The sequence below is a fragment of the Macaca thibetana genome, chromosome 15 (genome assembly GCF_024542745.1).
Source record: "Macaca thibetana thibetana isolate TM-01 chromosome 15, ASM2454274v1, whole genome shotgun sequence".
Taxonomy (NCBI): domain Eukaryota; kingdom Metazoa; phylum Chordata; class Mammalia; order Primates; family Cercopithecidae; genus Macaca; species Macaca thibetana.
Window position 1 is genome coordinate 45,006,784 of NC_065592.1, and position 22,199 is coordinate 45,028,982.

Genomic DNA, 22,199 nt, shown 5'->3' on the forward strand with positions numbered 1-22,199 from the left:
ACCCACAATGCCACTGCCCTAATCAATCAACTGTTTTCATTTTTCCACACCTGTTACTCACACCTCTTACCCACATTTAGACTTTATCCTTACATGGTTAATTAGGGTCACAGGGAATACAATTTTAATGTCCATTGAAACATGAAAAGGAAAACAATTGGACTAGATGAGTTTCTAGTGATTCACAGACTGCTTGCATTCATTCCCTTCCCTTGAGCCCTCACTGCCTTTGATGTTGAAACTTGGGTCTACATGAGTGGGGTTCTACATGTCTCTAGACTGATGAAGAAACAATGGAGCCCACAAGACCAGCTCTGATGGGATCTTCCTCCACAGTGGGCACACAGCTCTCAGGAGACTGGAGTCTATTCTGGCTTTATCACTGCATGACTTGTGCCAGTTACTTCCCTGGCTTGGGCCTCAGCTGACTCGTCTGTACAATGGGTAGATTAGAGACAGTGATTTCTCGGACCCCGTCCAGCTGTGCACACTCCCAGTCGCAGTATCTTAATCCCTCTCCTACCCTGGTGCCTCTGCATCCCACTGTCAAATGTGCACCAGGTCTCAGCCACTGGCAAAGTGCTCAGTCCTTTAAAGACTGCTTTGCTTTTCTCCCTCCTGCCCCGTTGAACTTCCCAAATGCCTCCACTCCCTCACCCATGATCCTTCCTCGGTCCTAGTTTGTAACCACCCCCTCCTAGGTGCACCAAACTTGAAAGTGACAAGATGGCTTCACAACGTGTGCTGAACCCACCTGCAGAGCTTTTGGATAGTGATCGACAGGAACGATCAGGATCACAATTTCTGATTCAATGCTGAAGTATCCAAACACATCACACTGTGGGACAGACACGTGCATGCGGATTTTCTGAAGTATTTCCAGAACTGTTATTGGCTTTTTATTTGTTACCTGGAAAGAGAAAACATGCTATTACCTGAAAAAAAGAAGAATTCCTATGACTGCCTAAGCTCCCTTGCTTTGGGCTGCCAGCTAAGGAGGCTCTTTTGACCACACAGCCCTCAGCAGAAGGCCCAACCACAGCTTTGCTAGGCCAAATTCTGACTCTCTAGTCCACCACAATGGGGTTTTGCTTGACCGAGAAGCTCTGTAGTGAAGATAAATACTCTCACCAGAAACACTTTTTTAAAAAGTGACTGTTCTGAGGTAGAGGTCACAGGGTTTTTAAAAATACAGGTGTAATCAAAATGGGGATAAATCTCTAGGTTGTGGCAAGTGTTGGGTGCAACACTTCTGGAGCCCTGTGATGGTGCAGAAAAGAGAAAGGGCAGAACTATGCAGGGAATGGGCATGGCTCCAGAAGGTCCCCTCAGGAGTCACGGGGACTGGTGTGAGGGGAGGCGACCTCAAAACCACCTGGGCACCCACCAGTCTCTGGCTACCTGGCTCTGCCTGCAGCCCCACCTATGCTTACTGTGCCAGCAGACACCTTTTCTGAGAAAGGCTCAGGTTGACTGTGATGTGCACAGCCAGGGTGTAGAGGGGAGGAACATGGGCTTGGGAGTCAGCCAGCCTGGGTGCAAACCCTCGTCCTACTGATTAAGGGCTATATGGCCCTGGGAAAGTTGCTTTTCTGAAGATTAGTTTCTTTATCTATGAATGAGGACAACACATCCTACTCTCTAGGATTACTGAGAGGCTTAGCAGTAAGATTTCAATAGCATCTGCATATAAAGCAATTTACCTTGGCAATAGTATCCAGTTTTTCTTTGTCAAATAAAACTCTTAACATCCCAGCACATAATGGGCAACAAGCACCTGTATAACAGAAACCATTTTATGTGTGTTCAGAATTAGAAACAAATAGAATTGAAAATCCTTAGTGAAATGTCCAGCCCTTCATTTTGGGGAGGAGAGTTACAGTGTCCTTCCCAAAGACTGTACCTTTATATAAGTTCCTTGACCAACCTGGGGTCCTCTCATCTCTACATTTACCAAAATCCTTCCTCTACCCCTGCTTTTCATCCTTCACCACTCCTCGGAGTGAGAAGGTTGTGATGCGGATAGCACAGAGAGAGCTGGCTTTTCAAGAGACCTGGGGACTGATCCTGCTCTACCTCAAAACTCACTATGTGATTCTGGGCAAATGCTTCTGCCGGGCCTTGCTTCCCTGTCTGCAAAACAAGGGAGTTGGTGTTTCAGGGGTTCCATGAGTGTTTGATTCAAATTTTATTTATTTATTTTTTTTGAGACGGAGTCTTGCTCTGTCGCCCAGGCTGGAGTGCAGTGGTGCAATCTCGGCTCACTGCAAGCTCCGCCTCCTGGGTTCAAGGCATTCTCCTGCCTCAGCCTCTGGAGTAGCTGGGACTACAGGCGCCCGCCACCACACCCGGCTAATTTTTTTGCATTTTTAGTAGAGACAGGGTTTCACCATGTTAGACAGGATGGTTTGAATCTCCTGACCTCGTGATCCGCCAGCCTCAGCCTCCCAAAGTGCTGGGATTACAGGCGTGAGCCACCACACCCAGCCGATTCAAATTCAGTTTTAAAAATTATTTTAAACTGTTAAAACCCATAACAGAATATGGCATAATAAAATATAATATTATGCCATATTTTAACACAACAGAGATTTAACCAATCCATTAGGAGCCTCTCTACCCTGGGTCCCTCCAATTCCCCTTCATTTCGTGTCATTGTACTTGCTGCCATCTGGTTTAGTGCGGATTTGCATGGCAACTTGTGTTTGGTCTGTCACCTCCCTCAGAACATGGTCTCCAGGAGGAAAAGGGCTTTTTCTTACTGCTGTGTCTCCAGTGCTGAGAGGAGCATCTGGCACATAGTGAAAGCTAAGTAAACATTTGATGAATTAACGGATGGAGGAATGAAGCTGTTAGACTCCAGATTAACCTGTTCTGTGCAGACTTGGAATAAAGTCCCTTCTGCTACTTCTGTTTGACGGAAGAGTGTGAGATTGTAAGGTAAGCTGTTTTAAAAAACGTACTGCTAAAAGCAGTCTGTAGGAAACGAAACTTTTCTGATTATATGCAACTAAAACAATTAACTTAGATGCTAAGGCCAATCTAAGACAACAACTGTCTTCTATTTCTCTCAATGTCAAAAGTTTGTGTTCATCAAAACTACTTTATTCATTAATTAGTAATTCATTATTCATTAATAAGTAAACTATGCATTTAATAACCCTAATTTTCATTATTGAATACTGCTTTATCTGTTTATATATTGGTGTTTGGTGTAAGATTTAGCTTGAGGCAAGGCTGCTGTATTGTTTTACAATAGCAGGACACCAGATGATATCTAAGGCGAGCCCTAGTTTTTTAAGGTCAACCCAAAGTAGTGAGTATGATCAGCATAAGAATCTCGTCAAGACTTTCTGAAAAACGTAAATGAACTAGTCAGCTCTCTTCTCAATGACTCACTCTCTGGAGGCGGATAAGCAAATCTTCCCAGTCCTCCCCTGTCCACCCCGATACTGCCAGCCTACCCGGTGGGATGATGGGTTTGCATCCAGCTGCCGAGAGCGAAGGACACTTGACAGAAGCACACTCAGCAACGGAGCTGTGCTCTGAGAGGACCCCGACGGCCTGGCAGTCCCCATAGTAATCGACCGCCACGCGATCCGAGTAGGCAGCACATACGCTGCTGTAGGTCTCACCATTGTGCCCACAAACGGGCTCAGTTGCTCTGCAAAAGGGCTGGGGCAAACAAATCACATTTAGCCTGGAAATGTCTATGGTGTACCTTTCCCAACCAAGAGTACACAGCATGCTTCCCTATTTTCAGAAAGGAAAAAAGACACAGGTATAAATTATGCGGACCTCTTAAGCTCCTGAGGTGGGCTAAATGCTGGGGTGGGGGCGGTGGGGTGGGGAGCAACATGGGTGTCTCCAGATGAACTCAAAGATTACTTTTCTCAGCCTCTCTGGGATCTGGGTGCTCATGTGAAATGATAAGAGATAAAAATCTTCTTTCCTGCCACCTCTCTCCGCTGTACCCAGACTTCTATTAGTATCCCAGAAGTGCCTCTTTGAAGACAACCAGATCAATCTTCATGCAAATGCAGAGGTCTTATCATTTCATGCTGGGTATGGGATAAGGAGAGGGAGGAGTAGAGGGAGCAGTGAGGTAGACAGACTCTGGAGCCGACAGGTAGGTCAGGAATAGATCAGAGAAAAATCACAGCCAGGAGGAGGGAACAAGTAGGAGGAGAAGACTGAGAATTCAGGGTAGACGGGATCAATGCAAACGGCACAGAGGCTCTGAGAGAAAACAAGCATGTTTCAGGGAGACATTATGACGGAATTTTTCTAACCATGAAGACCAGAGAACGTGAAGCAATCATCTCAAGTGTTAGTTGGTTGTGGGCAGGAGATGCTGGGCCCAAAGCGGGGCCCCAGGGAGAGGGGCAAGCATAAAATCAGTGGTACATGTGAGAAACCTCAAAAGGAATTGTCCTTTTTTATTTTTTCTTTTTCTTTTTTTTTTTTTTAGACGGAGTCTTGCTCTGTTGCCCAGGCTGGAGTGCAATGGCATGATCTCAGCTCACTGCAACCTCTGCCTCCCGGGTTCAAGCAATTCTCCTGCCTCTGCCTCCTGAGTAGCTGGGATTACAGGCGTGTGCCATCATGCCCAGATAATTTTTGTATTTTTAGTAGAGATGGCATGTCACCATGTTGGTCAAGCTGGTCTTGAACTCCTGACCTTGTGATCTGCCTGCCTCAGCCTCCCAAAGTGCTGGGATTACAGGCGTGAGCCACGGCGCCCGGCCCAGTTTTTTTCCTTAAAACATGAATGCAGATTCCACAAACCTAAAAGACTGAGAGATAAGCTGATGTAAAAAGACATTAAGTCTTAGAGAAAATTTCAATCACTTTTCAGTACCTTGGGAGGTGGGACCAATGTGGGAAGAATGGGAAAACTTTTCTTGGTTTTTGACTCACATTCTTCCTGCTTTGTTTCTTAGTGAGGGCCCAGAGAACTATGAGAAGAATGATGTTGACCATGCCAGGGGTGTGAAACTTTTAAGTTCTTTTCCTAGGAGTGGGCTGCAAGAAGCCATTCTCTGTTCTTGATTGTACACCAGTTGTGCAAAGGTACACACACTAGCAAGATAGCTTCCGGAGTTAGGAGAAGGAGCCAGTCTTCCTTTTTAGTGGGGGACTGGGTGCTATAGATTTGACAAGATTCACAGAAGACTCTCAGCTGGTCTTACTGTTGATTCATCTGTCAAGGATCATAAACCAATTTTATCCCTAGTGTACTTTGTTTTGTCAGCCAAAGCACTGTACCTGGCAGGGGCCTTTGTAAGAGAGGCTTTTTCCTCTTTGGTATAAAGTGCAGAGATTGTTGTGCTCCATGTGGTCTGTGTCACAAACAGGATCTTGGATCTGGTCACACGCGAGCTGTCTTGGTACACACTCATATTGGCTACATCCAAATTTATCAAAAGTCGTCAGGCAGACCTGTGGTTTGGGTATGCACCTGAAAAAGATGAATGCTGCACCATGAACCAATGTAGGGAGGGACTGTGGTGGGGCTAGCAAAGCACTAGATGAGGCATAGGAGGCTGAAGAGAGAGCAAGACATGAATTGGGGCAGTCCTGTCTCCAAAGAGCACATGTAAGTGGGAGAGTTGAGCCTGTATATAAAGTAGGCTAAAAGGTAGAAAAGATGTGCACAAAGCTCGTGGGGATGAGTCATTCTCATCTGGGGAGCCTGAAGAAAGCATGGGGAGGAGGCAGTGTTCTAGCTGGAGCCTGGGGGTGAAGGGGGCAGCACGGGCTTGCCAGGCTGAGACAGCAGCCGTGAACACAGGTGTGATGCTCAAGGAATGTGGTGCTGGAGAAATGGCAGGTGACCCAGAGGGCAGGAGCCAAGGAGGCACAGACAGACCTATAGCAGAAGGGCCATGATATGAGGCCAACAGACAGGCTAGAGCCTGAGGCTGGAGGCCTTGCATTCAATAACAAATGAAACACTTCCAGGGACTTAACTTCCTGCTTGGCTAATACGAGTCAATCTTAAGAAAAGACCTCACTCTATGTCCTAAAATAATTCAGGTTTTTGTGCCTACAAGACTGAGGAGCTGATACTGGCTGGTTGCAAATGACTGAGAGAATGCCACCATGAAGCTGGTCTTTCCTAGTAAGATGAGGACCTTGCTTCATTCTCAATTCCTGAGCTCCTTCAGAGGGGCTAGGGATGGTGACTCTTTTCTTCTTTAGGCTTTTTTCTGCTTTCCTAATTTTTATAAAGGGTTTATATAACTTTCTATAAGAAGATAAGACCCATGAAAATGTTTAGCTTTCACTGGGTATTTTAAGTACTAAGATATATAAATACTAGTTTATAAAATATAAGAGGAAGCATACAATAGCTAGTGTTATTTTAATTTCAAAGGAAATGATTTATACTCTTTTTAGGGCTAACCTCCTGCACCAAAATCACCACCACCACCACTATGCATGAAATGGTTTGAAATTACAATGCACTTAGTCATGGTTTTATGGAAATTTAAAATATTTGAAGAGAAATAATGGAAAATAATATTTAGAACTTCATTACCTATTAATATGCAAGGGATGAGAAACAGGATTATCAGGAGAAATTTGGTAATTTTGAGAGAAAAAGCTTGATCAATTTGAGTATATGGAAATAAGAGGATCATAAAAAAAGGTTGAGAATCTGGGGGCAAATAAAAGTAAATGTGAGCAGTACAGAGACTTGATCTGTCTCGCTTGTTGCTATGTCCTAATATTTAGAAAAATGCCTGGAACATCAGTAGATACTTGATGGATGAATACAATTCTTTCTTTTTTTAACTATTATTTTTATCTGAGACAGAGTCTTGCTCTGTCACCCGGGCTGGAGGGCAGTGGCATGATCTCAGCTCGCTGCAACCTCTGCCTCCCGGGTTCAAGTGATTCTCCTGCCTCAGCCTCCTGAGTAGCCAGAATTACAGGTGTGTGCCACCATGTCTGGCTAATTTTTGTATTTTTAGTAGAGATGGTGCTTCACCATGTTCGCCAGGCTGGTCTTGAACTTCTGGCCTCAAGTGATCCACCCACCTCTGCCTCCCAAAATGCTGGGATTACAGGCGTGAGCCACTGTGCCCAGCCACAATTAATTATTTTTTGAACAGATAATACGAGGCCATGGTGAAACTTAAAAAGTACTAAATGGTACACGGTGAAAAATAGGCCTCCCTTCTACTCTTGTGTCCCAGACACCTAGTTCCCCTTCCTAGAGGAACCACTATTACCAATTTCTTTCTTTTAGTGTTTTTTTTTTTTTTTTTTGAAATGGAGTCTTGCTCTGTCACCCAGGCTGGAGTACAGTGGCACCATCTTGGCTTACTGCAGCCGCTGTCTCCTGGGTTCAAGCAATTCTACTGCCTCAGCCTCCCGAGTAGCTGGGACTACAGGGGGGAGCCACCATGTCCAGCTAATTTTTGGTAGAGACAGGGTTTCACCACATTGCCCGGGCTGGTCTCGAACTCCTGAGCTCAAGCGATCTGCCTGCCTCGGCTTCCCAAAGTGCTGGGATTTCAGGTGTGAGCTATCACTTTCTTATTTATCCTTACAGATATATCTCATGTAAGGATAAGCATTTATATGTGCTGATCCAAAGGGTATGTGCATTTAAAACTGCAAATTTGGCCAAACTACCCTCCACAGAGGATGTAGCAATCCTCCTCCAGCTCCCTCTTGTATGAAAACAGCTATTTCCCTATATTATGTTACCAAACTTTAGCTTTGCCAGTCTGACAGATGAAAAGTGGTATACAATTGTAGTTTTAATTTAATTTACATTTCTCTTAATATGAGGAGGGTTAAGCATTGTGGCAGATTGTCTAGATGTTTATCAAATTCACTTCACTTTCTTCCTGGGTATGTATCTAAATTATATCTCCCAGTCTCCCTGGAATTCATTATGGCCAACAGACTGAGTTCTAGACAATGGAATGTGGCTAGAAGTAGTGATGAATGTTACTTTTAGATGTGGCCTATTAAAGCTTCTTAAGAGCAATCCCCACTATCCCCCTTCTCTTATCTGCTGCCCAAATGCAGAAGACCCAGAAGAGGACTGTGAGGCTGTAGGAGAAGACAGAGTCACTATATGGAAGGATCCCATGTCTCTGAATGATCACACAGAAAGCCACCTGCTGAATAAACAAATGGGTTCTATGTAATTATCTACTCTGTGAAATTATTGGTATTTTGGAATTTGTATACAGTTGCTAGAATTACTTACCCTAACAAATAAAAGTACCTTTTCAAATGTTTAAGAACCATTTAGATTTCTTTTTTTATGTTTATGTCCTTGGTCCATTTTTCTATTAGGTTATTGATCTCTGTCCATTTTGATATTAGGTTGATCTTTCTCAAATTGATTTGCAGGGGCTCTTTATATTACAAGGACATCAGCGCTTTCTCTGCGATATTCCTTCCAGTGTGTCATTTGTCTGTTACCATGCAGAAAATTTTGAGGTTCATGTAACTAATTTTTCAATCTTGTATATACTCAGGAAGCCCTTCCCACTTTGACATTTATTTTTATTGTTTTACTATAAAAGCAGGACAACCTTATTCAGAAAGGCTAGCCAATGCAGAAAACAATGAACAAATATTAAAACAATCCTCAATTCTACCTCCCAACACAACCTGTATTATTCTTTCAGCTTATTTCCTACGCGTTGCATCCTATCTTCTTTCCGTAGAAACTTTCTTGGATTAGTTTCATTGTATAAACTTTGGCAGATGGATGACTAATTCTTTGCCATTTCTTTTAACACATGAGAAAATCTCCGCCTCCCTCCATATTACACCAGGGTTTTCAGGATGGAGAAGCAGCAATTGCTTAGGAAAGCACTGTGGCATTGGAATGTGTACTGTTCAGGTCATTCAGGTAAGCCAGTAAACACTCTGCTTCCAGAAGGCTGTAACCTAAGGGTCAGCAAGACTCCTGCCCTGGTGGCTGCCATATGCAGAAATCCATCATTAAGGCTGAGGCAACTGTCTTCTGAGCTCAAGTGAGGAAACAGTAGAGAAAGGAGCTCAAAACAAATACTTTCAAATAGTAGTGAAGTTGCATTTCCAGAGATTTCTCATGTCCAACTTCTAAAATGGATGCATATAACTAGAAGAAAATTTCCCTTGACTATCAGGTGACAGCTACTAATAAAAATACACCCTTTCCTCTCATCTCTTCTGCTACCTCTCCTTATTTTACATTTTCTGTTTCAGTCTTACAGAACTGCTTTAGTGCCCAACAGACACCATGCTATGGAGATAACATGGAGATAACAATGTTACGGAGATAACATTTCCAGCAGCCACGACTCTTGTGAGTCTGCCTTCACCACCACCACCTTTTCTCTACTGCAAACCTTGCCTGCAATCTCTTACTCATCTTTCTAGATTCAGCTACGTATCACAATATCTAGAGGCTCCCCCAGAACCTTGCCCAGGCTGCATTAACTGCCCTACTTCTGGGCTCCCAAGAGCAGCACCTTATCAAGCAGCTTTACATGGCTCTCTTTCCCTCCAGACTCCAAACTCTTCAGGGCAGAGATGATTTCTTAATTTACCTTTGGGTTTTCACTGTCTGGTATATGGTAGATGCTTTGTAAGTACTAGCCTTCAGTTGAATAAAATAAGAAGCCATTTGACTTACCTTTGGTTTTTTTGGCAGGGATTAGGATTACATGGATCCTTTGACATGCATGATCCAAACTCAAACTGATGGTCTTGGAGGCCCACACAGCGAGCAATGCAGGCACTGGGGTAAGTGCGCCCATTCTGCCCACATACGGGGACAAACTGATCTGCACAGTTACAGGGCAGACCTGAGGAGAGGAAACAGCCTCAAAAATATGTATGTGTATATTTCCCCTCCCCTTATATGTTCCCCTCCCCTTGTATTTCCTTGTTAAGGCAAATCATGAGCAATCATGTGAAGGTCTCATGTTAAAATAGAATTGTAAATTAAGTCAGGAAAAACCTCTCGTATCTCTGACAGTGTTTTTAAAGACAGCAATGCTCTGAATAGCTTGTCTGCAAGATGCCTTTCCTTTGTCCTTTTTATTGCCAGCTAGTTGAGGGCTTCTAGACCTTGATCCCAGATAGAGACCCCTATTAACAAGGCTAGAGGTAGGGAAAGTAAAGACTGTTTCTCCCGATTTGGCATATAAAATCTAGAATTTAGATGTTTGAAGTCTGGTATGGGTATTTCTTGAATGCTAAAGGCTCATACCAAGCATAAGAAAGAGTGGGCTGGGCACAGTGGCTCACACCTGTAATCCCAGCACTTTGGGAGGCTGAGGTGGGTGGATCACCTGAGGTCGGGAGTTTGAGACCAGCCTGACCAACATGGAGAAATGCTGTCTCTACTAAAAATACAAAATTAGAAGGGTGTGGTGGTGCATGCCTGTAATTCTAGCTACTTGGGAGGCTGAGGCAGGAGAATCACTTGAACTGAGGAGGCGGAGGTTGCAGTGAGCCGAGATCACGCCATTGCACTCCAGCCTGGGCAACAAGAAGAAAGTTCCTTCTCAGAAAAAAAAAAAAAAAGAAAGAGTGAAGGTTGTATGTTCCTTCCACTCTCATGTCCAAGATGGTAACTTGGAAAATTATTGTAATTTTAAGACTTACAAATTGTTATGAACATCTTTCTCTGAGTCATATTTGGAGTGGGACACTGGGTCCCAAGAAATGTGGCACAGTTATGGGTCAGTAAAATTTCCTTAGTCTGTTAGCTCAACAGTCATTGACTTATTTATCCCAGGACACCATGGGCCACACACTATAGGAAACAGGGGTCTTGCTAGTTGTAAAGCTCAACTTCTAAAAACATTTAGACATTAACAAAAAAATTAAAAAAGTCTTCCTTGTAAATCCTTTGCTTATTCTTTATCCCCATATCCCTCTATGGTTTCTCTAAGCAGAATGAATAGTCCTCGCTTGAGCAGGGCAAAGGTTAATAATAAAGGATGATGATAATAAAGCAGTGAAGGCTGGGGTAGAGTTCGTCCTACCTCTACTTCCTTACCAGTCTGCCATTCACTTCTTATTTCTGATCCCCTTTTTATTTCCAATGGGCTGGAAGTACAAGGTTGGTAAATCCTTACTCTCCTCTCCTCCACTTCTCCTCCACCCAGCCCCTACCCCTCTCCGCATGTAATACTAATTCTGGGGAAAGAAGAATCAAGTTGCCACTGCAGCAGCATGAAATGGGGGCAAGGGCAACTACCTAGTAACTTTTAACCCACAACCAAAGGTATTTTAGATCTAGGAAAAAGCAGATATCAAGATAAACCAGCAGACTGTGCTGTTGCTATTGGCAACAATAGCTTCACAAGAGGAAAGCATCCCATCTCACTAGCCTTTTCATTTACTTATGTTGGTGTAAGAATAATAAGAGCAGCAAAGCATAGGAAAGTCAAGGAAGTAATATTCTGGGATATTATTGTTTGTGGGAGTCTAGAGGAAGAAGTAAGCTAAGGTAGGCTGAGGAAGAAGGTGCTAAGAAACAAACTGAGAACATGCATGGACATTTTAGATCATAGCGGTAGGGGTAAATGGGGTATTTTATCAGGTAGAAAAGTTCAGTTTAATTAAACCCATTCCAATCACTGGCTCTGTTCTTTTTGACTCATGAAATTCCAGAACATTAGTGCTAAGGACCCTAAGACACCATTTAGTATAATACCTTCAATTCATAGAGGAAGAAACTAAGATCCAGGGAGGAAAAGCATCTTGCCCTTAGATTCTGTATTGATTTTATTGTGTACACTTGCAGTTAAGACTGGAGAAGCTGCCTTGAAGGGAAAAATGTGTGCAAAGAAATGATGGACCCTGAGGACAGACTCTGGGCGATCACAGTCACCTGTGAAGGTACGACGGTCATCTTCTGAACTGTGCTCACTGAGGCAAAGGCGGGTAGAACACACCAAATTGCCAGCAAAACAAGAACAGACATTGCAGTCAATGCTAAAGGATGTTCCATGACCTGACAGAAAGAGAAAGAAAATGTTGATCTATATCACGCATTGAGAAATAGAGCACATATTACAATTTTAATAGTTCAACAAGTTTTAAAATGGAAATTCCTTTTTTTTTTTTTTTTTTTTTTGAGACAGGGTCTCATTCTATAGCCCAGGCTGGAGTGCACTGGCGTGATCCCAGCTCACTGCAACCTCTGCTTCCCAGACTCAGGTGATCCTCCCACCTCAGCTTCCCAAGTAGCTGGGACTATAGGTGTACACCACCACATCTGGATATTTTTCGTATTTTTTGTAGAGACAGGGTTTCACTATGTTGTCCAGGCTGGTCTTGAACGCCTAGGTTCATGCCATCTGCCTGCCCCGGCCTACCAAAGTTCTGGGATAACAAGCCTGAGCCACTGTGCCCAGCCAAACATTCTTGAAAGATGACTTCTGAATGTACCAACTAGAGTAAAATCTGTGGTATTTATATTTTCATACTTGCCTCCTAGTGTATTTCTCCAAGCCCCTGAAGTGCTGGTCTTACCAGGCTGCTCCCTATCCTCTAAGAATGTTTCTGGCTGCCCCTTCTGCTTTGAAAGCTTGTATCTTCAGGGCCAGACCTGATGCCATCTTTGGATCAAAGACTCTTCTGATGCCCTAGCAGGAATGCCCAGCTCCCAGAAGAGCACTTGGTCTGCAACTTTTTTTGGCTCAAATTCTCTCATCTTAACACGTAAAGCATGATCTCATCCCTCATCCCGGTTTCAGCTCCATAAGGCACGAGTATGCTCGTTTGTACGGAATAGGTATTTAGTCAGTGAAATGTTACAGAAGGAATGAATCTGTTCTGATATTTTCTGTTATACAAAGTACCTACCCTTACAGTTTAGTCGAGCAGAATATGGATTAAGAGATAAATACCTGACTTGGTCTAAGGCAGAAATTTGAGAGCTAATTTTAGCCAAGAGCACTCTTCTTTTTAATCAAATCTCACACAGCAGAGTAAACCAAATAGCATATAAAAGCTGAACTACTATGGTTGAAGGGGTAGGGGATGGGAGTAGAAATGGGGTAGCAGAGTGAGCTTGTGGGGAGGGAACAGATCCTCAAAAGTGGTGCTTTCTCACAATTGTTTGAAATCATATATTGACACGAACAGCTGTTGGGGCTACAAGCAAAAGATGGTTAAGGAAGCAGTGGAGTCTAAGATTTTTAGGGAAGGTGGTCAAAGTACTTTTTAATGCACTTTTTTCCCAAAAGGAAAGGGGGTCAAAGTACTTTTTAATGTACTTTTTTCCCAAACTCGTAACAGTGTAGTGCCTGTACCCACTTGCTTTCCATGATGTCAAAATCTGAGTTTCACTTCTGGTGAAGTGAGGGTGGGGTGGGGTATAACTGAGGAAAGGGTTGGGGGAAGATTACCTGTGTCCTTTCCTGTGAAGGGTAAGGGATCTGGAGTCAACTAGACCTGGAGCAGAATCCAGCTTTGGTCATTTACTAGCTGGGTGACCTCTTTAAGCATCAGTTTCCTCATCTATGCAGTAAGGGTAATACAGGTATTATTGCCTATATCAAAGTGTAACTTGGAGGATTTAATGAGATAATATAAGGCAAGACTTAGCTTTGTGTTTAGCACATGATTAGAATTCAATAAATATTAATTATTATTAGCCATTAGCCCCTTCTTGAAAAGACTTCTAAAGACTTCCTTAGAAGTCCTAGTGCTCTGTATAGTTTGAAAAATACTGCCCTGGAGTATCTGATATGCAGACCTTACTCTTTGGTCAGAATCTATCCAATATTCTTCCTACAAAGTAAAAATAACTAATCTCATATTAAAAACAAAACAGAGCTTAAGACTCACTTTTTCTTTTTCCTCCAACAATACAAGACTTCTGGAGGTCTATACAGTGCATTTCCATACAGTTTTCTAAGAGTCCACTTTGTCCACATGAACAGATTTTATAACAACCAACTTCCCCTGCAGATGATGGCACCTGGATTAGTGTCCCTTGACGGACAATGAAATCAGAAGCTTCTCCCAGTTTGCAACCTGTACAAACAAAAATTAGCTGAGAGAGATGGTACTGTTTTATGACATTGTTTTATAACATTAGATATACACTTGACAAAAGTCTTATAGGTACTAAATCACTATTAAAGATTATGTAATAGAACTTTCATCAAATTAAGGAATTGCTTTGGTTCATTGTCCAAAAGCATACCTCTCAAATGAAAATTCCATATTCTGGAGGATGGTGGTGATTACAGATCTGTACCCCAAAGTTACCTATCATTCAGAATAAAAGTGCTGTAAGATATGTAACTTTTTACTTTTGGGGGCTAGTAAAAAATATTTTAAAATCACAGATATTTTAAAAAATGGAATAGGGAAACTAACAGTATATATATATATATATATATATATATATATATATTTTTTTTTTTTTTTTTTTTTTGAGATGGAGTCTTGCTCTGTTGCCCAGGCTGGAGTGCAGTGGCACGATCTTGGCTCAGTGCAACTTCTGCCTCTCGGGTTCAAGTGATTCTTCTGCCTTAGCCTCCCAAGCAGCTGGGAATACAGGCATGTGCCACCACACCCGGCTAATTTTTGTACCTGAATAATTTTTGTATTTGTAGTAGAGACAGGGTTATACCATACTGGCCAGCCTGGTTTCAAACTCCTGACCTCATGATCCTCCTACCTCAGCCTCCCAAAGTGCTGGGATTACAGGCGTGAGCCACCGCACCTGGCCAGTATTTTTACAATAATATTGTTCAGAAGAACTTTTAGTGATGGAAAATAAGTACACCTTAAATTCAAGGAAAAACTGAATATTTGGGTGGGCTTATGGAAAGCCCATTTTCTATCTTATTATATGATGGGTTTTCTGAGTTTAATGAAACAAGAGGATTCACAATGCCCCGCCCCTGAATTGAATTCTATATTTAAATAATATGAAATACAGATGTCACCATTTTAAGTAACTATATCTTATTTTCTTGCCAAAGAAAATACTGATCAACTTATAATGTAAGGGTAAATGGACAGAAAATACTATTTTGAAATTTAAAACTGTCCAACATTTCCAATTTTGATAAGATTTATTACAACTCTATAGCCGATATATTACAGTATTACATATATATTATAGATAATACTTTGAGACATCATGCTTATTTCTTCTTTTGCTTTATTTTACTTTAAAAATATTTTAAGGCCGGGTGCGGTGGCTCATGCCTGTAATCCCAGCACTTTGGGATGCTGAGGTGGGTAGATCACCCGAGGTCAGGAGTTCGAAACCAGCCTGGACAACATGGTGAAACCTTGTCTCTACTAAAAATGCAAAAATTAGCTGGGCATGGTGGTGGGTGCCTGTAATCCTAGCTACTTGGGAGGCTGAGGCAGGAGAATTGCTTCAGTTCAGGAGGCGGAGGTTGCAGTGAGCCGAGATAGCGCCATTACACTCTAGCCTGGGTAACAAGAGTGAAACTCTGTCTCATAAAAACAAAAACAACTTTAAAAAAAATCTTGATTCTAACATGATAAAGAAACATTCTCAATTGGGAAATAGATAAAAAGAAGCAAAATGTTGCAAGAACTATATTCTAAAGGGATTGACAGAAAGATAAAGACTATCAAAATTCCATGGGATAAAAATCCTTCAGCCTTAAAGTTATAAACATTTCAACAAAACATTAATCTTTATGGAGATAGCTATACATTCTATTGAATATGCTATTCCTCTATATACTAAAACAAAGAAAAGAAAAAACATGAACAACGTAGAGTATATTTTTTCAAACATTACCACATAGAAGAGAAAGTACAAAAAGCTGGTCTGAGCTTCTTTTCTTTCATAGTCTAGAACCCTGCAACTCATTATAAGAGTGAAGTTTTAGACTGTTATTATTAGTTTACAATTTAAATAACAACTGAAAATTACAAGTGTCTTTTTCTGCTTACATCAATAATGTTTAATGAGAAAATCTCAAACATTATAGAAAAACATAATATAGAACATGAAGTCCCTTATAATCTCACTCCAAAGATAACCCCTATATTACAGAAGGAGCAGGATTGAAAAAAAGAAAGATAGCTCCTATAAAAAAACACTAGCAGCACCTATCCATCCTCTTCTCACACCCACCTACCTCTTACCTTGAACACAAGAGTATGGAAGACAGGGATCTCCAGATGGACATCCTTTTCGGTTTACTTCACAGAGCTCATTGGCAGGGCAAGGATTTGGGTTACAGGGATGAGTTACTTCTTCTACAATGTTACCTAAAGTACTTGGCCCTGAAAAAACCAAAACAGATTAGTTTAACCAACCTAAAAGAGTAAGAGAGAATTGTAAATTATCTGAATTAATTATGGCTGGAATAAATGAAGAGCTCATGAGCATAAAGGCCTGATTCTACCAAGCTATTAAAACACTGAGATTCTTTCATTTGTGAAATGATAAATTTAGCATAAACATACGTTCATTCATTTTTTTTTTAATTTATTAGGATCTACAATATTCCAGGCAAGGTTCTAGGTGCTGGAGATACAGTGATGAACAAAATAGACAAGTCTCTAACACAGATTTTACATCTAGTAGAGAAACAGACAATAAATATATTATGTATGAGCCAGGCACAGTGGCTCACGCCTGTAATCCCAGCACTTTGGGGGCTGAGGCGGGCAGATAACTGGAGGCCAGGAGTTTGAGACCAGCCTGGCCAACATGGTGAAACCCCATCTCTACTAAAATATAAAAAGTAGCTGGGCATGGTAGCGGGTGCCTGTAATCCTAGCTACTCAGGAGGCTGAGGCAGGCGAATTGCTTGAACCCGGGAGGCAGACGTTGCAGTGGGCCGAGATCACATCACTGCACTCCGCTTGGGAGACAGAATGGGACTCTCTTAAAAAAAAAAATCCAAAAAAACAAAACAAAACAAAAAACCCAAATTCAGCTGGGCGTGGTGGCATGTGCCAGCTAGTTGGGAGGCTAAGGTAGGAGAGTGGCCTGAACCCAGGAAGCAGAGTCTGCAATGAGCTGAGATTGTTCTAATGCACAACAGCCTGGGCAACAGAGTCAGACTCCATCTCAAAAAAAAAAAAAATATATATATATATACACACACACACACACATATATATGCTAGGTATGTATATGTGTATATATAAACAAATAATTAAATCAGAAAATTATAAGTAATAAGTAGTGTCAGGGGATAGAAAGCGATAGGTATATTTTGGATAGGGTAGTCAAATAAGGTGTCTAAGAGGGTAATTTAGCGTGTTTTATCATAAATGAGAATTTATTATGGTAATATGTATGGACTCCAAACCATGATTATATTTAACTTTAGAAATCATGGCCAAGGAAGAGTCTCACTTGATATAAATTATGTATATTTAAACAGATATTTAATTTTCCTCCCATTGATATAGTTTCCTTCTACACAAATATTTTCCTGCTGTAATAGAATCTAGAATTATAAATAAGTGTTGCTTAGTTGATTTTAGGCCAGACTCATACTCTATGACTAACAGAGGTATAAGGCCCCTTGGAGTTCATCTCATTTTGCCTAATTATTTCATAAATAGGGAAGCTGAGGCTCAAAGAAGTGATCTGCTCAAAGTCACAAAGGTCTAAATTCCAGTGTAAGGCTCTCTTTTTTGCTATATTGGTCACAAAGTTTAAGGGACACACTTTGTTGGTCTTGAGAAAATATGGCAAATACTACCAGCTACGAATCTAGCACATACTTTTCTCTCCCCAATTACTAAAAGATCTCCAATTTTACTTAGGGCGGCAATGGGCCCACAGCTAAAAAAATAATCCTTCTCAGTTTTCCTTACAAGTAGGGGTAGGCAGTGTGACTAGGGAGAAGTTGTTTGCTCTCTCCCTTTCTTTTTACCATCTGGAACTAGAATATGGTGGCCAGAACTCCAGTAGCCATGTTATGATGACAAAGTATATGAAGTAATCTTGATGATGGAAGCTAAATGCTAAGGATGGTGGAGAAGGATAAAAGGAGCCTGGATTCCTGATGATGAAGCCCTAGACTATTTGTTTCTGGGCTTTCTTTTACTTCTATTTGTTCTGCTTTTTGTTAATCCTATCTAATACAGGAAAACAAAGCAAGTAGGAGCTGACTTCACTGTCTGCCTCTGCAGCCAGCTCATGGCACAGATGCCCCCTGGTGGCAGCCTGAACACCTCCCTTATCTTAACTACTGAGTGTGTAGGAGTTCTACTTGTCATCCCCTGGTTTCCACCACGTATTTGTCTCACTGCCAAGAAGCTGAGCTCCAGCTCCCGGATCCCTCAATGAGATAGCAACACGCTCTTCTAGCTCTTGGCAGGAGTACTTGGCAGAGAAAAACTGAAGCAGTGAGATAAGTTCCATTTTTACATATTAAGCTAAACTATCTTTTTTTTTTTTTTTCTCTAGACGGAGTCTTGCTCTGTCGCCCAGGCTGGAGTGCAGTGGCGCGATCTCTGCTCACTGCAAGCTCTGCCTCCTGGGTTCACGACATTCTCCTGCCTCAGCCTCCCGAGTAGCTGGGACTACAGGTGCCCACCACCATGCCCGGCTAATTTTTTTTGCATTTTTAGTAGAGACGGCGTTTCACCGTGTTAGCCAGGATGGTCTCGATCTTCTGACCTCGTGATCCGCCTGCCTTGGCCTCCCAAAGTGCTGGGATTACAGGCTTGAGCCACCGTGCCTGGCCTAGACTATCGTTTTTTATACCCTGTTGGGTGAGTAAGTCCAAGCCAATTCCTGGCTCTCATCCACTGATACTCTGATAACAAAAAGCTGATAGTCTCTGGGGGGAAATTCCACTTTCTAGTCATTATTATGGTGAGAAGTCAGCATGATATGGAGGTGGTTATCTGAGAATGCTGGCCCTCTGAGTCACTGCTTAGAATTCCTGACTGACAACAGTTCATACTTCCTCAGACTGATAGAATCACTTCTGCTTACATGTTTTAAGACAACAATTCTTTCCTGGGCCAAAAAGGCCAAGCAAACAAGAGTCTGTGATTGAGATGGTATCACTGAACCCCATGTCCTCAACAGATAAATGCTCATCCAAATCAAATAGTAAAACAAATAGTTGGAAGAGAGAAGTATTTGAAATCTAAAAACACACATACAAAAAAGTACTTACTGAGGTATGTATCCAAAGGTATACAATTCTTCAGATCATCTGTAGGTGACAGAAGCTCACAAATACTTTCAGCTGTGTGGTCTTCAGGGAATTTGTTCTGATCTCCACATTTTTTAAGAATCTCCACACAATCTGATCTTGAAAAAAATGCACATAAATTTAGAGCTTGAGGAACCTCCTCATGTTGTCTAGTTAGCATCACTTTTTTCTGAAGCTTTCCAGAAAGTGAGTTGTCATAACTTAACATGTTTCATAATTGGTTAAGTATGGCAAAAGAGAACAGGAGTCACAGTAGAGCTCAGGTTGAATAATAAATTCAAAGCATCCCTAACTTTCTGTTGTCTGAGACCAAAGCCCTTACTCAAATTGTATACTTCTTCGTACTGTTACTACAAGCAATGTGGCTTTTCAATATCTTTGAAAGGAAATTAAACGAAGCTAGTCTGATTTACTCCCTGCAAAAATCATATATCCTCACTTCTAGGACCTTATGCTTGCTTGTTTGCTTGCTTGCCTCTTTTCTCCTTCCTTTCCTTATCTAAGTCTCTTTTTAGTTATCAACATTAGCATCTGGCCTATAACAACTGGAAAGTCCACTTACTTTAAAATGTTCTTAGTCTTCAATAGGGATTTGACTCCTACAAGTTTTCTGTGCTAAGAGTCTACATATTGCCCTCCTGTTGCCTCTTGCTTGTCATCTAATTGTTATACCTCAGTATTTCCCCATCAGGTTATCCCCAAGCCAAGTCAGAGAATAGACTGGACTCTGTTTAAGGTTGAAATTGTTGAGGTACCCAGCAGCACTGAGCCACACACCAACAGCTGAGGGACTGGATATTAACTTGGTTTTGGAAAACTTTTGGAAAAAAAGATGTGTGAGGAACCATGGGCAGATTACTATGTGTTAAATGCTTTTGGTTTCACCCACTATAGCAGCTCCCATCTTTACTTGATCCTAGATTTCCTAAGCAAAATAAGCTCCTTAAGAAGAGCAAAGTTGGCTGGGCGCAGTGGCTCACGCCTGTAATCCCAGCACTTAGGGAGGCCGAGGCGGGTGGATCACGAGGTCAAGAGATCGAGACCATCCTGGCTAACATGGTGAAACCCCGTCTCTACTAAAAATACAAAAAAAAACTAGCCGGGCGAGGTGGCGGGCGCCTGTAGTCCCAGCTACTCGGGAGGCTGAGGCAGGAGAATGGCGTAAACCCGGGAGGCGGAGCTTGCAGTGAGCTGAGATCCGGCCACTGCACTCCAGCCTGGGCGACAGAGCGAGACTCCGCCTCAAAAAAAAAAAAAAAAAAAAAAAAAAAAAGAAGAGCAAAGTTGGCTGGGCGCAGTGGCTCACGCCTGTAATCCCAGCACTTAGGGAGGCCGAGGCGGGTGGATCACGAGGTCAAGAGATCGAGACCATCCTGGCCAGCATGGTAAAACCCCATCTCTACTAAGAATACAAACATTAGCTGGGCGTGTAAGACCCAGCTACTTGGGAGGCTGAGGCAGGAGAATTGCTTGAACCTGGGAGGTGGGGGTTGCAGTGAGCTGAGATCATGCCACTGCACTCCAGCCTAGAGACAGAGTAAGACTCCATCTCAAAAAAAAAAAAAAAAAAAAAAAAAAAGAGCAAAGTCTAACAGAATATAAGACAAGTACACAAATTAACATATAAAAATAGAATTGTGCATTAGAGGCATTTAATAAATGTTTCATGAACCAAGTTCCATAAGAGAAGTACAAATAAAGGTCTATAGGAATCTGTAGTAAGGATAAATTATTTTCAGCTGGAGAAATCTGGGAAGATTCTATGGGAATGTCTGGTATTTCAGAGGAGACAAGGACAGCCAGCAGGTGGTGATGAGGGGAGCAGTATTTCAACTAGAGGAGGAAAAAGTAGGAAAGCATTTGACTTATGGGGGTGACAGGCAAAGGAAGTGGAGAGAGAGAAAATTCTATGGAGAGGCTCTGGCGAGAGATCATGGAGGGTCTGAACTAAAGCTGGAGAATCATTAGGATGAAAGAAACTTACTTGCAAATAATACTTCCCCGGGATTTACTATGACAAGGTTTAATCTGCAGTGAACAAGCTATTGCTTTCCACATCTCTGGCTGGCACTTTTTAATATCGAGAACAGGTATATTGATAAATGGCATCTTGATGCTTCCTTTCTCCCACAACTTCATATCATTCATGGCTCCTTGATCTGACTGTGCATTACAACTCCTGAAAAGTTCCGTTGGCCTAAAGAGAAAAAAGTCCAGAAAGAATCAAGAGGCAATTATTTTCTAGAGAGAAGCAATGAGTAAAATCCTACTCATTTAAGCATCATAAAAATCTGGTGTTTTTAAGAAAGCACATACAACCCATGAAGGGATAGCTTCGACCGTATGAAGATTAAGTGTAGACACTAGCATTAAACTCTGATTGCATGTTTTCTTTTTAACAGATTCTTGTGAGGCAGTTTAAAACTTCACAATGCTCCAAAGAGGACTATTATCCCCAGACTGTCCCATTTCATTTCATAAAATAAATATTATGAGGCCAACTTTTTTAAATGGTGACATAATTTACAAAAACTAAATGCACTGATTTTATGGGTACAGCTTGATGTGCTTTGACAAATGTGTACATCCATAAGCACATCTAAATCAATTAAGGAACACATCCAACATTTCAGCCAGTTCCCTTGTGCCACTGTTGACTTAATGCCTCCCTGCTGACTGTAACTTAGAGGCCATAACTATTTATACTTATATCACCATACATTAATTTTGCCTATTCTAGGCTGGGTACAGTGGCTCACACCTGCAATCCTAGCACTTTGTGAGGCCAAGGCAGGAAGATAGGTTGAGCTCAGGAGTTTGAGATCAGTCTGGGCAACACAGCAAGATTTCATCTCTACTTTAAAAAAAAAAAAATTAGCTGGTGTGATGGCATGCCTCTAGTTCCAGCTTCTCAGGAGGCTGAGGCAGGAGAGCCCAGGAATTCGAGACCAGCCTGGGCAATATGGCAATACCCCATCATACCCCATCTTGAAAAGAGTTTAAGCAAATTTTAAAGTAGTTATC

At 41.9% G+C, this 22,199-nt stretch overlaps 6 protein-coding genes across 8 annotated transcripts in view; 3 read left to right on the forward strand and 3 right to left on the reverse strand.

Moving 5' to 3' along the window:
* HINT2 (histidine triad nucleotide binding protein 2) overlaps window positions 1–22,199 on the forward strand; it is a 546,951-nt gene that overhangs the window by 180,116 nt on the left and 344,636 nt on the right. The window lies entirely within an intron of this gene.
* CLTA (clathrin light chain A) overlaps window positions 1–22,199 on the reverse strand; it is a 429,778-nt gene that overhangs the window by 89,904 nt on the left and 317,675 nt on the right. The window lies entirely within an intron of this gene.
* Window positions 1–22,199, forward strand: part of SPAG8 (sperm associated antigen 8) — a 454,367-nt gene that overhangs the window by 84,361 nt on the left and 347,807 nt on the right. The window lies entirely within an intron of this gene.
* The window catches only part of GLIPR2 (GLI pathogenesis related 2), a 126,430-nt gene that overhangs the window by 39,806 nt on the left and 64,425 nt on the right, over window positions 1–22,199 (reverse strand). The window lies entirely within an intron of this gene.
* TLN1 (talin 1) overlaps window positions 1–22,199 on the forward strand; it is a 501,447-nt gene that overhangs the window by 21,103 nt on the left and 458,145 nt on the right. The gene's annotated exons all lie outside the window — the stretch shown is intronic.
* RECK (reversion inducing cysteine rich protein with kazal motifs) overlaps window positions 1–22,199 on the reverse strand; it is a 394,564-nt gene that overhangs the window by 6,322 nt on the left and 366,043 nt on the right. For all 3 annotated transcript variants that reach the window (XM_050762079.1, XM_050762080.1, XM_050762081.1), the window contains 10 exons: window positions 21,160–21,372; window positions 19,137–19,273; window positions 16,129–16,269; window positions 13,831–14,019; window positions 11,867–11,989; window positions 9,656–9,827; window positions 5,269–5,461; window positions 3,465–3,675; window positions 1,704–1,777; window positions 755–910 (listed from right to left, as the gene is read on the reverse strand). In XM_050762079.1, the coding sequence (XP_050618036.1) occupies window positions 755–910; window positions 1,704–1,777; window positions 3,465–3,675; window positions 5,269–5,461; window positions 9,656–9,827; window positions 11,867–11,989; window positions 13,831–14,019; window positions 16,129–16,269; window positions 19,137–19,273; window positions 21,160–21,372 (1,609 nt within the window). The remainder of the gene's footprint in view (window positions 1–754; window positions 911–1,703; window positions 1,778–3,464; window positions 3,676–5,268; window positions 5,462–9,655; window positions 9,828–11,866; window positions 11,990–13,830; window positions 14,020–16,128; window positions 16,270–19,136; window positions 19,274–21,159; window positions 21,373–22,199) is intronic.